The 16,362-nt window shown below is 42.5% G+C and overlaps 1 protein-coding gene across 7 annotated transcripts in view; it reads right to left on the bottom strand.

Annotated features, from left to right (window-relative positions):
- Positions 1–16,362, bottom strand: part of CENPP (centromere protein P) — a 240,311-nt gene that overhangs the window by 222,921 nt on the left and 1,028 nt on the right. For all 7 annotated transcript variants that reach the window (XM_069967195.1, XM_069967192.1, XM_069967194.1 and 4 more), the window contains exons 2-6: positions 15,377–15,525; positions 14,936–15,087; positions 13,546–13,634; positions 8,543–8,622; positions 1,920–2,016 (exon numbers count right to left, since the gene is read on the bottom strand). In XM_069967195.1, coding sequence (XP_069823296.1) covers positions 1,920–2,016; positions 8,543–8,622; positions 13,546–13,634; positions 14,936–15,087; positions 15,377–15,513 — 555 coding nt within the window. In that variant the 5' untranslated portion in view covers positions 15,514–15,525. The remainder of the gene's footprint in view (positions 1–1,919; positions 2,017–8,542; positions 8,623–13,545; positions 13,635–14,935; positions 15,088–15,376; positions 15,526–16,362) is intronic.

The raw sequence follows: 16,362 nt of genomic DNA on the forward strand, positions 1-16,362 counted from the left end.
ATTGCCGCAGAATTTCGCCAGTTTTGCTCCCTATGGATGGAGCCTTAGGGTGAACCAAGAAAAAAAATATGTTTGGCCTTTAAAATATGTTAACAGACAGAAATGCAGCCATTTACTATCAAACAGGACACAATTAACACTACAGATTTATTTAGCCATGGCTATTAACATACAGGGGGTAATTGGTATACAAAAGGAGGAAGGGGAGACTTTACATGTCAAAAGGGATTCAGACATGAGAAAGCCCCATAAGGGGTTGTTTGGAGGCATATTTGTTTTTCCACAAATGGCTGGGGGTGCATTAAAAATAAATCCTACTCACTAACCTTGGTCCCCTGAAACTGCCTCCAACTCCTCCCCTTCCATTATCACTGCTTCCTGTGATGAGTTATCTCAGTGGTTACCGCCTGTGTCAATCACTGGCTGAGGCGGGCTGAGTCACACTACAGTTTTCTGGTCAGGCATGCTCAAGGGGAGCATTATTAGTTATAAGAGAGTAAGCTATTTGTATATGTAAGAGCAGAGAAATGGGAATAGGAACATGCAACATAGACAACAGCGAGAGAGCAAAATTCCAAGGCCTCTTAGGAAAACTGTAGTTATTAATTTGTCACTACCTCCAAGATTTTTTCAGAGGGTCACCACCTGGCTCTCATGCACAATTAAGAGGAGGGTCTCCATCAGGGTGTGGGGCAACATTTTCCCATTTAACCTTTGGATCAGGATCTTGCTGTTTTACCAGGATCACAGTATTGTCAATCTCAAATTCATTGTTAAACTCCATTACAAATATTAAATATACCCCGTGACTTGGGCGTGTTAGATGCGCCCAGGCATGATACCCCTGCTGTCCTAGTTGCATTCCAGAGGTGTTTGCTTAATTTTCTGAGGTGTCATTGTCGACTTGATGACCTAAAAGTGGTTGAATTTAGGTTTCAAAGAAACGAGCATGCAACTCCCACTGACTTCAATTGGTTTCAATATTTGATCGAATTGTCAAGCATTACGGTGTATTTGAATCGAATTTCGAGCTTTCGAATATTTTATCACTTATTGCTATTGCTTATTAATCAGAATCAGTTAAAAGGTTCCAAAAGCATTGAATTAGGTGCTCACAAGACACTGTCTGTACATACACACCGAGGGAATGTGGGGAAAATGTATATGTTACCACCATGCCTTTTGGTGCACTTGGAGTGATGGGAAGTGTTAGTTTTGCACCATATGTAGCACCTTCAACAGAGGCTAAAAATGTAAACTGCAATTTCATGTGAGCAGACAATCATCTTCCATGTGTTTAAGGAAATCATCACATGCTGTTTGGCAAATTAAAAGCATTTTTCTTTAAAGGGATTTCCTGACTATGAAATCCAATTTTCAAATGTTTAATAAACATATGAAGTTATTGTACTACCTATCTATAGTCTTCTTTTTTATTATGCAAACTGCCTGCTCTGCTGTCTTTATTAGCAAAAAAAAAGACAAATTTGGTCAGCGCTCCTAGAACACCATTCACACTAGGCAGGAGCACGTTGCTATGGCTGAAATTGCACACACAAAAAAAGACACGTTTTTGTGTCTTTATTAGCACAATTTCTGTCTAGTGTACATCCTGTACCGCACTTATTCTTCCAGTAGTACACTTTAGTCGGGAATTCAGCCAACTTTATAAACCCATCCACTACACCCACATATAGTATTACTACTATGTTAACACACATTTTCAAGTTCAAAATTTACACTTAAATATTTCTTCTGCTTTAACAACTTTCCATGTGTCCCAATTTCTATGTACAAACATACAGCTGACTTTTTCCAAAAACAAAGTGGAAACTTCACATCACACTTAAATCACTAATAGAAGAGGACAAAATGTTAAAAAGCAAACTAAACTTTAGAAAACATTTACAGTGTCCTACCTTAAAGTGAGAAAATGTACTCTGACGATATTCATACCACTCTGTAAAGGTAGAAAGAGTGCGGAAAAAGCCCAGCAAATTCTGTGACTTCTGTGTCCTGAAAAGTATGAGACACAAAAAAACTAGTTTTTGGTGCAAATAAAATCAAATGCTATGCATGCATGTTTGATACATATAAACATGTCTATTTAATATTATAGTTCATATACAGTATTTCTAGACATGGAACAGGGTCTATTCAAGCAGAATGGCTTCAAGAAAGGTCAAGAAAGGTGATATATGTCCAAAACAAATTATTCTCAATCAAAGAATTGAATAAAATAAAAAAAAAACACGTCTAAGTGATGAACAGTAATGGGGCCCTTAGAGAAGCCTTTGAGTGAGAGCACTCATAGACTAATATTAATAAATAAAGTGCTAAACATATGCGCTTGGTACGTTAATAGGCTATATTAGCTGGTTCAAACAGCCCTGTAAATGTAAAGTGACGATCTCTCATGATCACAATTCCTAGATCATAATGGGAACATATCAAACAGGTATACTTACCTGGCCCACACCCCTGCCACTGTAGGTTTCCCAAGCCCCCGTTCTCCACTGCGGTCCTCTTCTTCACCAATTCTGCCGATGTGACGTGTTAACAAATAACACAAGATCAGCTGCTGAGTTAGCTTTTCATGCCCATACAGCATATCACCATAAATCATGAAGGGGAGGTCTAGGCACTTAGGAATCAGGCAGTGGTGGGGAAGCTGGCCAGGTAAGTATGTTCGTTATCTTCCCGGCAGCCTACACAATATATAATTTAAAAAAAAAGTTCCTGGCTGGATGACAACTCCTCTAATAACTCCTATTTGGAGCTTCGGAGCCAATGACTAGTTTTCTAGTTTAGAGTTCTGGTCTCAAGGTACAATATTTTCAGTGCAAAACTTTCCAGGTCCAGCAACGGAATTCAGCAAATCCTAAATACCCACCATGGCAACGCATTTGAAATGTACATGCCCTCTATCAAGACTGGGCATAGATTTGCAGCTTAAATTTATATAATATATATATTGTAGACATGTCACTGGTAAAGTGTGCGAGGGGGTGTACATCTCACCTAGGTTACAGCTTAGTGTGAGATGGTAAATCTGGGAGAGATCGGTTGCTCAGCAGTGATATGCTGCTGAGTCGTTGTTTAAGTTTTCCGGGCCGGATTTACTGGAATGGAGGATAGGTTGGTAGTGGGATCTGCTATTCCCTCCCCCTCGATCCAGTGTGGGTTTTGGGATCAGGTGAGCTCTGATCCCAATCAGCCTGAGAAGGCAAAAAGCTCACACAGTGTACAGGTCCTTGCTCTTAGCCAGGAGGAAACAGCCTGCATGCTGTAGTTGCTGGGAGCAAGGGATACCACTGCTGCTGGGGATTGTCCATACCCTGCGATACTGTTATCGAAGTGCCAGAGAGGTAACCTGTTGTGTTAGTTAGCGCCCAGACGGGCAAGACCTTTTGTTTTGTTCTTTAAGCACAGTGTTGCTATATTTCTGTTATGGACTGTTTATGCTACAAATAAACTCCAAGCTGTTTTATAAGTCCAAGTCTGCTGTGAACTGTGTCCAACACACCATCCCCCGGGAAGATCCTTACAATATATAAACAACAAAAAACGGGGAAAGGTAAAGCTTTTATTAGGTTGTTTCCTTCTTTAGTATTTTGTAAAACCTTTTTTTATATTGTGAAGGTGCAGAATGAATCAGCATTTATTTGATAACCCTCTAGATCAGTGTTTCCAAACCTTTTACCTTGGGACACCCCTTGGAATTTTTTTTTTAACCTAGGGGCTCAATCACCAAATAATGTTCTACAAAATACAATAAAAAGTAGTTCAGTGACTCACAGGTAATGTCGTCTTTGATCTGAGGCGTCACTTTCCATTTTCTTCTCCATCGGTCCCAGATCACCATGACTATTTATTCCAGCTATAATTTATCCATTCTGAACGGTTTTATAACGTGCAGAAAAGTGAGTAGGTATATAAATTGCCTCCTGTAAGTATGATGCCCTGCTGTGCCCCCACATATAGTAATAATGTCCCCTCCTGTGCCCCCATATAGTAGTAATGCTTTCTGCTGTACCCTCCATATAGTAGTAATGCTCCCTACTGTGCATTCCATATAGTAATAATGCCTCCTGCTGTGCCCTCCATATAGTAGTAATGCTCTCTGCTGTGCCCTCCATATAGTAATAATGCCTCCTGCTGTGCCCTCCATAAAGTACTAATGCTCCCTGCTGGGCCCCATATAGTAATAATGCCGCATGCTGTGCCCTCCATATAGAAATAGTGCCCTCTGCTGTGCCCCTCATATAGTAATAATGTCTCCTGCTGTTCTCCCATACAGCAATAATGTCCCCTTCTGTGCCACCCCCCCATACAGTAATAATGCTCCCAGCCATGTTGTGCTCCCATTGTAAAAATGCCCCCTTACCCTGTTGTGCTTCCATAGTAATAATGCCTCCTGCTCTGCTGTGCCCCATAGTAATAATGCCCCCTCCCCTGTTGTGTTCCAACACAAAAAAAACAAAGACATAATTCTCACCTAATACAGGCATGAAACTGGTCTACATCTTCTGGCCTCTAGCCTGTAAGCCATGGGGATGGGATCCTACAGCAAGCACGAATATGTCACATCACTGTGCCTGCTGGAGTGATTGTGTTCTGGCGTCTGACAACTTCTCCTCCTCCATTCTCTGTACTTTACTGTTCAGCCTGATCACCCCTCAATGCATTGACATTACAGTGAGAAGGCTGTACATTACAGTTAGTGGGGCATGCCTAGAAGCTGCGCGGCCACAGCTTCTAGGGATGCTTAAAGGAAACATGCCCATATAATGCCATGGTGTCCCTGGTGGGTTCTCACACAACCCCAGTTTGCAAGCGGCACCCAAATTGGGAACCCCTGCTCTAGATGCAGTAGTTGGTATTGACTATGGCATCTAGGGAGTTAAAAGGGGTAGTGCGGCGGTAAAATTTTTTTCACAGAATAACACACATTACAAAGTTATACAACTTTGTAATGTATGTTATGTCTGTGAACGGCCCCCTTCCCCGTGTCCCCCCCCCCCACCCGTGTACCCTGAAGTGTAGTGCATTATACATTACCTGATCCGTGTCGCGCCCGTCCGCCATCTTGTGCCAAACGTCATCTTCGGCCGGCTGGCCCGAACACCTCCGATCTTCCCGAGTGCCGGACGCCCTCTGCCGCGTCATCGGCTGCTCAGCCGCAATTGGCTGAGCATAACTGTGCTCGGCCAATCGCGGCTCAGCGGCTGATGACGTGGCAAGTGTTCGGGCCAGCCGGCCGAAAATGACGTTTGGCACAAGATGGCGGACACGTGTCAACACGGATCAGGTATGTATAATGCACTACACTTCCGGGTACACGGGTGGGGGTGGTGGGACACGGGGAAGGGGGCCATTCACAGACATAACATACATTACAAAGTTGTATAACTTTGTAATGTGTGTTATTCTGTGAATAATTTTTTACCGCCGCACTACCCCTTTAAAAGACAAGCACACGACTGAGCTCCAATACTATCTTTGCGCAAATTGATGGGGGAAAAAAAAAACACTGAAATTTTTTTTTTTCTTAGTTATTACTATTAGTCAAGAAATGAAACCTCTTCATTAGAATTATTTAAAGCATTAAGCAAGCACATGTAAATTATCTAATTTTATTTTTATTTATTCATTTATTTTGAACAAACAATTTAAATCATATGTCTAAGATGTTAGTAAAATGCTATCTCCAGCTCTGCCCTGTAGAGGGCACCAGGATGCTTGTCTGTCTATACTTACCATATACATCTATAGTAGACTTTTCTACAATAAGCAAAAGTTTAAAACCCCAGAGAGCCACCTCCCTTTTCAGTAGACCATCAGAAACATCACACTTACTCTATTTTAGTGAACAACCCCTGACAGTACACGCTGTACTGAAAGACTTCAACGTGGATAGTCTGAGATTTGATCTTTAACTGTCCTTAATGACTTTTTACTATGTTAGATGAGATCGGGTACGATAGCCCTAATAATAATCATGCTACTATTCACAATCAGTATTTTTATGACGCTTGTCTCCCAAAGGTCGGAAAACACTGAAGCTGCGTGTGCCCGCCTAACACAGTCTGTACACTATCAATAAATGGGAGAGCTGAAAAACAAAATTAACCTATAACACGACGTACTAGAGCAGAGACTCCGGCAACAGATTCTCATCAGAAATGTTGGCTGGAGTCCTGGCTTGTCCACTAATCTTTTTGTTTTAAGCCTGTTTTCTGAAAGAGTAGTAAAAGATGCAGACAGCATAAACAAGAACATAGCGGTACGGGTTATGCCATAATAATTATTGATGCCAATTAGCTCCTGCAGGCGCCCTGGGAATAAATATGCAAATTAAGATTTCCTAGAGATGTAAGCCAAGGCAGGGTCTTCTTCAAATGGAAGAGAAACCCATCAGTCGTCCACAGCTTGCAGTATTCTCAGGGAAATATAATACAGTGTTTAGCCTCACCTTGCTATTACCACTGAAGTAATTTGTTTTGTTAAAAAAAACACAGATTTTTATTCTAATAAAAATTTATTGACTTTTTTCTTTAGGTAGATGGGACTTTTCGATTGCATGTCATTTTTTTTTTTTCTGAGCTTTGATGTACCCAAAACCAGCAATTCCGGCACTTGGCATTTTTTCCATTTGCAGCGCTTATCATTATATTTTATTATGTTTCATTTTGCCTTCGATTTGTTACGGTGGCAGGATACTAGCCCAACCTTCCGGCAACTCTTATGTCTGCTACTCAACAGAAGTATATGGAATTTCCAGAAGTCCCATAGACTTGCACTGCACCCTGGCCAGATAACTGAGCATGCCCACAAGCCTTTGCAATAGAGGTCATTTAATTGTGTAAAAAATACATGTTTCTTTGGTTATGTGGTTGCTGTAGCAGCTTAGACAAGATCTGCACTGACCCTGAAAGGTAAATCAAGGTTTCCTTCTAGGCTCAGAAGTGCAGAGCATTACTCTTTATTTGCTGTGCTGCTGTATTTACTGAGTCCTGTCCCCTGTATCTAATTACCCCCTCCCTTTAGTCTGCAGTCTTCAGCAGTAGCTCAGTATTTTGTGTGGCTGAAAAAACTTTGCTGGTTCTTTCATATCTGCTCACATAGCACTCTACAAAGCCAGTGTGTCATTAAATCCTTTCAAGCCTTATCAGCCTAGCACCAGCCTATTCAGCACTCTTTCACCAGCACTATGGCATCATATAGCAATGAGGAATAGGTATTGTGCTGTGACTGGACTGGAAGTAACTATGTGTAGACTACTTACAAACAGCCCATGGCATAGCAGAGAGGGATAGGTACTGCACACTAGACAGACAACTAAGGAAGGAAGGAACTATGTACCTGTGTAAGGGTCCTACTAGATGAAGTGATTTTGAACGATTAACAATAAATGATCGCAAACAAGATAGTTTATCATTAACCTGAAATTGTTCACTAACTTACACACGATAATCTATAGTTGCAATTGTTACTAGGATCATTTTCTCCATCTGATGTCGAATTACACTGAACCATTAGTGAATGATTAACAATGATTTTAGTGTCTGCACCAAACAAACGATGAACAACACATGAACAATTTCTCGTTGGTCGTTTAATCGTTGCCTGCATTTACATGGAACAATTATCACATCTGAACGATATAACGATAATCCACACGATAATTGCCCCATGTTATAGAGGCTGTACTTACATGTCCGCAATTTTGCGGATCTTAAGGACAGCAAAGGAATGTAATTGATTGGTTCCCCGCCCAATCCATCACTGCAGAGCCGCAGAGATTCAAACATTTTCCCTGCTGCCGGAATTATATTGATACATCATGCTGGGAGTGGGGAAAATGTTAGAATCTCCATGACACTGTAGTGACCGAGTCACCGTAAAATTGCGGCTTGCAAACTACTTGCAAACAACCCATCTCTGGTCCTGCCACCGGGTATGGAGAGAATGAAAACTAACTGTGCACCATGGACAGGGCCCTTTCAGGGGCTCAACAAAACAAATGAGAGCAAAAATCATGCAGGTTTATAAAATTTTTGGAAGTGAGAGGTACAAAAACAAACATTGGTTGGCAAATTCACTTAAGTTGCACTACATTATTTTACTACCCCACCTGCTGTTTAGTCAATAAGACTGTTAGGGAATACATATACTCAGGGGCGGATTAACTTTACCATAGGCCACGGGCTGTTCACCAAGCCTGGGCCCCCCCACCCCACTGTAACTATGGAAGCACTAGCCTGGCGTTCATAGTACAGGATAGATAATGTCATGATTTCCTGATTCGTGCAAAATTGCCATAAAAAAACAGTGATTTGTTTTTGCAAATCATGGCAGAAGTGTAGCCAGGAGACAGTACACCATTGAAAGTATAAGACTTTTTGGGTGGTCATGGGCCCCCCAGGAGCTCAGGGCCCCGGGCTGCCGCTCAAAACGCCCCTATTATAATCCACTACTGCCTATACTGTATGCAATGTAAAGGCTGAAATCAAAACAAATTAATATAATTTACACTTACCTAGATACCAGCTCTAATAAATCTAAATTCTCTTTCCAGTCCATATGGATATTGATATGAAGGACCTCACATCTTTTGTTCTGTCAAAAAAGTAACCATTTAAAAAATATAAAAAATTATAAACAGCGTTATATTCTTTCATTTGCTTCTTATTACACATTGCATATCTAATGCTAAAATTAAGCATTTTGCTGAGCAGATTGTTATGGTGGTTTTACACGGAACGATGTATCGTTCGAATTTGCCCGATAACGGTCGAATTCGAACGATAATCGTACGTGTAAACGCAGCGAACGATCAAGCGACGAGCGAGAAATCGTTCATTTTGATCTTTCAATCAGTTCTCAAATCGTCGTTGATCGTTCGCAAAAAATTCGCAGATTGTTCAGTGTAAACATTCTTTCAACGATTTCCCCTATGTGTGAGATAGGCTTAAACGATCGCAAAACGAATATTCCGTACGATGTATCGCTCCGTGTAAACGCCGATCGTTATAAAAAGAAAAATCGTTCATTCAAAATCGTTAATCGTGCGATTGGGCGAATTATTGCTCCGTGTAAAACCACCATTAGGGCTTTATTACACCGAACGATTATCAGCCATACTTGGCCGATTACCAGCTGTTCCTGAGGATAGTCAATTGGTGTAATAGGTAGTGGGTCTCCTGCTCATCGCTCTATGTAACAGGAGCAGCGACAGCAGACGGCTGCTATCTTCTAAGGGCCACCTGGTCAATCTAAGGATTGGCCGGGCAGCCCCTCCTGCAGCTGCCCAAAGCCCCCCTGGTCCTCCCTGAATGTAATAGCACCAACAGCAAGTTGGGATCGAGGAGCAAGCCAGCGCCAACCTGAGAGGTCGGCGCTCACTTGTTACTTCAGGTCGTGTAATAGCACCATGGCACAGGTGTCAAAGCTAAAGCTTTAGCTGTCCAGCCATGATGATAATTGTAGTTATGCAGCAGCTGGAGGGCTGCCATTTTTTTTTCTATGTTTTTATACTATAGCTCTACTCTAAGGGCCAGCTCAGACTGCACAGTGGGTCATAGCCTCCCCGTCAAAGTGAGCAAGAGAACGATGAATGACCGCTGCCTGAGAAGGGATCAAAGGTGTGGAAAAGCCTTGTTTGCAGTAACTGCAAAAATGCTGTAGCCCAGAAGAAACTTTATCAGTTTTAGGCCATGTTCAGACCTTGGAAGAGACCGGCCGTTCCGTGACCTGGCCGGGTGACAGAACAGACGGTTTCAGAAAAGTTCACCAGATGATCTTTGGCACCGCAAAGTTCTGATGTGGGCGCATCCGTGCGCGCCCGCATCAGAACTCTCCACTGCACACAATGGAGCTTGTGGCCGGAGCTGCTCGCTCCATAGTGTGTACTGACAGGGTTTTCTGCAGCCGCTATTCAATGAATAGCGGCCGCAGAAAACTGACATGTCAGTTTCTTGTGGTGCCGCTCGTGTGTTACAGGGTAGCCAAGGTACTTTCATCTGGCCTTTTTATTTTTTGACTATAGATCTGAGGAGGCAGAGGATCCCTACACGACACTAAGATATTTATTTTACAATGTTTCTCCAGAAATGAACACCAGCTATATCAGAAAGTATCAGATTGCGATACTAAATGCGTTCATGTAATCAGTATTGTCTGCTCACAACAACTAGAGGTTTGGAGGAGTTCAGCTCTCGTATTTCAGAGGCCCGTTAGAATATCAAGGCTATTAAATACATGGAATCAATGGAAAATTCCTCCAGATAACTCTTCTCCACTGTCTATAACCTTTACAGGATTTGTCTATGTCACTAGAAAATGATTGCTCAGAATAACACGAACAATAAAGAAACTTTACCAGTTGTGATATAAAGTTTCTTTTGGAGTTTTGCCAGTGCAGTGCCCAGCTATAATACAAAATTTATAGGTAGGAACGGTACTATTACTCATTGTTCCCTGTGCTGGCCTGGCCCCCTATTGTACAGGGAATCCTATTCTGGCAATAATTCATAACTTTTTATGATACATATAACCAGTTAAGGGCAAACAAACTGCAAGAACTCCAAACTTCATAAATTATAATTTTGCATCTTGCAAAATCCTCTTAAGTATATGCTTGTGTTATAATGTTGGAAGGCAAACCAGTGAAGCTGCTTTAAAGACTGTTAAACACAGGATGGTTATCACATGCAATTCCTTTAGTTTTATAATGTTAACATAAGAACATGCATTTGTGTGAACTTAAGAGTCTTTAAAGTGGCAAAATTAGTGGAACTTTTTGGTTAAAAATTCACATTAAAAAAGGATTGGCTTGAGAAATGTAATAAACTGCTGCCATCTGGTGGTGATATTGGAATATAACCACTATATGGAGCAGATACTCCTTAAAGGGAACCAATCACACTAAAATAGGCTATAAAGCTAAGGAAACGTGCTGGTAGATCAGCCAGCACGCTTCCTAACCATCCCCCTGTCCCCTCCGTCCCCTGTACATAGAGCCAGCAAAGTTAGTTTTTTAGCTTCCCGGGCTCTATGCAAATTACCATCTTAGTAGTCACGGTGGGCAGGCGGCTTCTTCAAGTAGTCATGGTGGGCGGGTGTCTTCGCCAAGTAGTCACTGTCCTGGGCCGGCTCTGACGCTGTTATCACGCCCCTCTGGGCGTGTGTAGAAAGCGCCGCATGGTGACGTTATTAGGGGGGGCCGGCATTGCACGTCGGCCTGACCGACGTCTTTACTAAGCTGCGCATGCGCAGTGCAGCCGGAGAAGACGCTGCAGTACTGCGCCTGCGCGGCCTAGTACAGCAGCGGCTTCACCCACAGTACTGCACATGCGCAGCTTAGTAAAGACGTCGGCCAGGCCGACGTGCAATGCAGCCCCCCCCCTAATGACGTCATCATGCGGCGCTTTCTACACACGCCCAGAGGGGCGTGATAACAGCACCGGATGCCAGCCCAGGACAGTGACTACTTGACGAAGACACCCGCCCACCGTGACTACTTGAAGCCGCCCGCCCACCGTGACTACTTAGATGGTAATTTGCATAGAGCCCGGGAAGCTAAAAAACTAACTTTGCTGGCTCTATGTACAGGGGACGGAGGGGACAGGGGGATGGTTGGGAAGCGTGCTGGCTGATCTACCAGCACGTTTCCTTAGCTTTATAGCCTATTTTAGTGTGATTGGTTCCCTTTAAAGGGAACCAATCAGCCCGTTTGGGCTGATATGGTTCCCTGGATCATTGTATAAAGCACCTGGACGTACCGGCCACGGCCGCAGCAGGTGCTTTATAACAGAGAAAATTACTTTTATTCCCCGACTCGTGACTAGATACGAGCGGGTAAGTAGTCATGGTGGGCTGCTCCCAGCTCGTAGCTAGTCACTGCACTCTGCCTGTCAGCGCGCTCGGTGGGATGATTGACAGGCAGAGAGGCCAGTAACAGACCTCTCTGAACAATGGGAATGTAGAAAGGCAAATCAGCTCACCATGTGTGCAATAGTCAGTGGTGCTGGTCCTCAATTACGTCTGGAGCAGGTGGAAGGAAACAGAGATCCGGGCCATTTTCCGGTGGCAATAGGTAAAAAGTGGAAGTCCACAGCTCCGAGTAAAATGTAAAGTCTTTATTAGAAATCCTCTTAAAATCCAAACATAACAATAAAAAAACACGCCGACGCGTTTCAGGACACTGGTCCCTTAATCATGGCCATGATTAAGGGACCAGTGTCCTGAAACGCGTCAGCGTGTTTTTTATTGTTATGTTTGGATTTTAAGAGGATTTCTAATAAAGACTTTACATTTTACTTGGAGCTGTGGACTTCCACTTTTTACCAACAGACCTCTCTGCCTGTCAATCATCCCCTCTGAGCGCACTGACAGGCAGAGCGCAGTGTCTAGATACGAGCGGGGAGCCGCCCACCATGACTACTTCCCCGCTCGTATCTAGTCACAAGCCGGGGAATAAAAGTCATTTTCTCCGTTATAAAGCACCTGCTGCGGCCGCGGCCAGCATGTGCCGGGGCCGCTCCAGGTGCTTTATACAATGCTCAAGGGAACCATATCAGCCCAAACGGGCTGATTGGTTCCCTTGAAAGTGTTAGTCAAGTCACACAGACATGTCAAAAATACTCCACTGCGCGCACCCCTCACACACACACTCATCTTCCTTAATTCCCTCAACACCTATCCTGTTGGTACCCAGTCCCAGCTAAGCAGCGCTTCATGCTTTTGTTTCAACATGCAGGAAGCCCTTCCTTACCAATCACTGGCTGTATTGATTATGTATCTCAGCGGCTGACTTGTTGAGCAGTGCATATACCTATTGTACCAATAGGAGTTATATATCTATGGTATAAACACAAACAAATCACCGCCCAGCTGGTACTGTGCACCAACTAAACAGATATAACGGGGATCAGAGTATGAGACTGTAACCCCTCTAGTCTAAGGGTTTGTTAACACTGAGCAAAACCAGTGGAATTCTGCTGCGGAATCTCTCCTGCCTCAGTGTCAAACAGTGTGTCTATTGGAGGTTTCGCGAGACTTGTCAATTCTTTGAGCGAAGAGCCGCAGAGACCTGCAAGCCCTCCCAGAGACACGCTGTTTGAAACTGAGGCAGGCAGGATTTTCACTGATTTTGCTCAGTGAGAGCATACCCTTAGCTGGCATTTAAAAAATAAAATTGCAATAAGATCAAAGATATTTCTGATACTTGTAACATCCTTGGAAAAATCACTGATGAAAAACTGTGATACTAAAAAAAGACTAAGCTAAAAAAATAAATCCACAAAAAGGCATGTAGTTTGCTTTTAGTTTGATGTAGCACACACACTGAAATTCAGCAACAAACACGACACATCACAATGTGGCCTTACAGTTTAATTGATTTTTGCTATTACCTAGATCTGGAAACAAGAAAATATCACTTACTTTGAACATTAGTTACACATCCTTATGTAAATCAATGCCTATCCACATGAATGAAACCAAAAAAACAAACATTTCTTTCAGGTTTTACCGACGTACCTGTTCATCCAATGTGCTAAACTCCACCTCAAATGGTACAAAACGGCAGCGACCCACCAGTTTATGGTTATAGATGGTTCCTTTCTTAGCTGCAAAAACAAATAAAAATGTAAATAAAAAAAATCCTATATTACCATGCACCACACATCTGGGATGGTGGAGATCACACATGTAAATCACACTAAGCACTTTTTACAGAGAAGAAGTAGAAAATTATATTGGGTGGAATCTGTCATAGTCTGTACTATTCAATAGCACATCAGAAACCTGTAATCTGGCTTTGATACTCTGAACAAGCTATTTTTTCTAAACGATCAATTTAAAAAAAAGAAAGAAAAACTTTTGATAAGTCAGAAGGTTTGATTGGTGGGAGTCTGTGTGTGAAGACATCCACCAATTGCTAAAATAAACATGGAGAAGCATGGGACTTTTCTCAGCCACTGATTGGTCGAGTGGATGCGTCTTAGGGCCCTATTACACAGGATGATTATCGTTCGAAAAATCGTTAGAACGTTCGGATTTAAACGATAATCGTTTTGTGTAATAGCAGACAACGATTAAACGACCAACAAGAAATCGTTGGTCGTTTGATAGAATTCAGACCTATTTATCGTTTGATCATTCGCAAATCGTTCGGTGTAATAAGACTGAATCGTACGCAATAGCGACAACAAAACGACCACAAGAATGATCATAAGTAACGATCATCGTTCCGTGTTATTGGGCGAACGATTTCTGGTCGTTTGCCGTTAATCATTAGTCGTCAAAAAAAATCACTTGGTGTAATAGTACCCTTAGTGTCGAGACACGGACCAGAAAGTGTTTTGCAGAGAGATTGGACACCAGGTCCATCAGAATGGTGGAGGATCAGGGAAGATGAGTACACTTTTTTTTACCCCAGTCTGAGCACGTTTCACTGTAAAAACATTTTTAATATACACACTACTTATCACAGGCTTCTTGGTGTCAATAAACAACCATAGTAGTAGAATAGGGCGCAACCCCCCCCCCCCAATAGTTACCACAGCAGTGGAGCTACCAGGTTCATTTGCCGCACCCAGATCCAGATGCTGCCACAGGGGAGGGGATGAAAGTCTTACATGTTTACAGTCCCAGTGCTCTAGCTGTGTCACCACATCCTCTCGCATAGTGTATTCCTGCTACCAAAAAGCTAATCAGACTAAAAAACAGAACCATCTCTACTGTGACAGTGGAACATCCTTAAATTTACTCCACCTTAAAGCGGTACTGTCAATAAAAAAATAAATAAAAAATGACATGCCACGCAGACTTTGTTTACACAGCTTGGTTTATACAGAGGCCACATGTACATGAATGGGCCGCACAGGTACTCCCTTGTAAACCCTGAACCAGCCATCTCTCTACTTACTTTCATTCTCTGTTTTCTTCAAGTATTTTGTGAGCTCAATCCCGGTGACTGACTGAAAGAATTGCATCTCCTCTTCACATTGCACAAGCCCTGCCCGTTTGTTTCTTATGTTACTGCTAACTTTATTGCTGCTTTTTCCATAAAACGACTCTCTGGAGAAGGAGACAAGGAAACAAGGTACTCAGCTGTAGTTTGAATGTATTATGTAGTACTGCTGCACTGATGGAGCTCAGGCTTTGTTCACACTTTGCGGAAAACATCACAGCTTTTTTTTTTTTTCTTCCCCCAAATAAAGCAACAAAACCAAAGTGCTGCCATAATTTAGAAAACAAGAAGGGGAAAAAAAAATAAAAATAAATTCCATAACACAACTGCAATGTTTGAACACAGCCTAAAACAAGACAACAATAAACAAACAAAAATTAAACATATATTACTAACAATGGCTTCTTCATGTTGGCGCTGGACAGGAACACAATCTCTCTTTGATTTTCTTGATATTTTTCTTCCAGCTCCTTAAGTTCTTGCTTAAGGTCAGAAATGGCATCTTCACATGTCTCAATTATGTTTCTCTGCATCTTTTTCCGCTCCTAAAAAAGGTTAAAAAAAAAAAAAAAAAGCTTAAGGGGAAAATAAATATAAAACCATGGAATAATACACACCACTTTACATCTAGGCTATGTTCACACTACATACATTTTTGTGGGGTGGAACAATGCCTTATTTTCAATGGGATCCCGGCCGGAGAGTTTACACATTGTATACGCTCCGGCCGGGATCCCGTACGGGGCCGCAAATAACTGACATGTCAGTTTTCTGCGGCCACAATTCAAGGAATTGCGGCCGTAGGAAACCCTGTCAGTTCACACAGTGAAGTGAGCGGCTCCGGCTGCTTGCTTCACTGTGGGCTACGGGAAGCTCTGATGCAGGCGCGTGCTGATGCGCCCACATCGGAGCTGTGCGGCCGGAAAGATCATCCGGCCGGTACTGCAGTACCAACCGGGATGATCTGATCTCTATACGTTGTGTGAACATAGCCCAATAGTGTAAATTACACTATAGATGTGTAATTTACTGTTATTTAAAAATCTCAAGTCTTCCCATACTTATTAGCTGCTGTATGTCCTGCAGGAAGTGTTGTTTTATTTACATTCAGAAACAGCGCTCTCAGCGGACATCTCTGGCCGAGACAGGAACTGTCCAGAGCAGGAGAGGTTTTCTATGGGGATTTGCTACTGTGGACAGTTCCTGAGATGGACAGAGGTGGCAGCAGAGAGCCCTGTTTCTGAATGTAAATAAAACAACATTTCCTGCAGGACATACAGCAGCTTATAAGTACGGGGAGACTTGAGATTTTTAAATAGAAGTTAATTACAAATCTATAGAACTTTCTGACACCAGTTGATTTAAAAGATTTTTTTTTTCAC

Source organism: Dendropsophus ebraccatus, chromosome 4 (genome assembly GCF_027789765.1).
Source record: "Dendropsophus ebraccatus isolate aDenEbr1 chromosome 4, aDenEbr1.pat, whole genome shotgun sequence".
NCBI classification, from domain to species: Eukaryota; Metazoa; Chordata; class Amphibia; order Anura; family Hylidae; genus Dendropsophus; species Dendropsophus ebraccatus.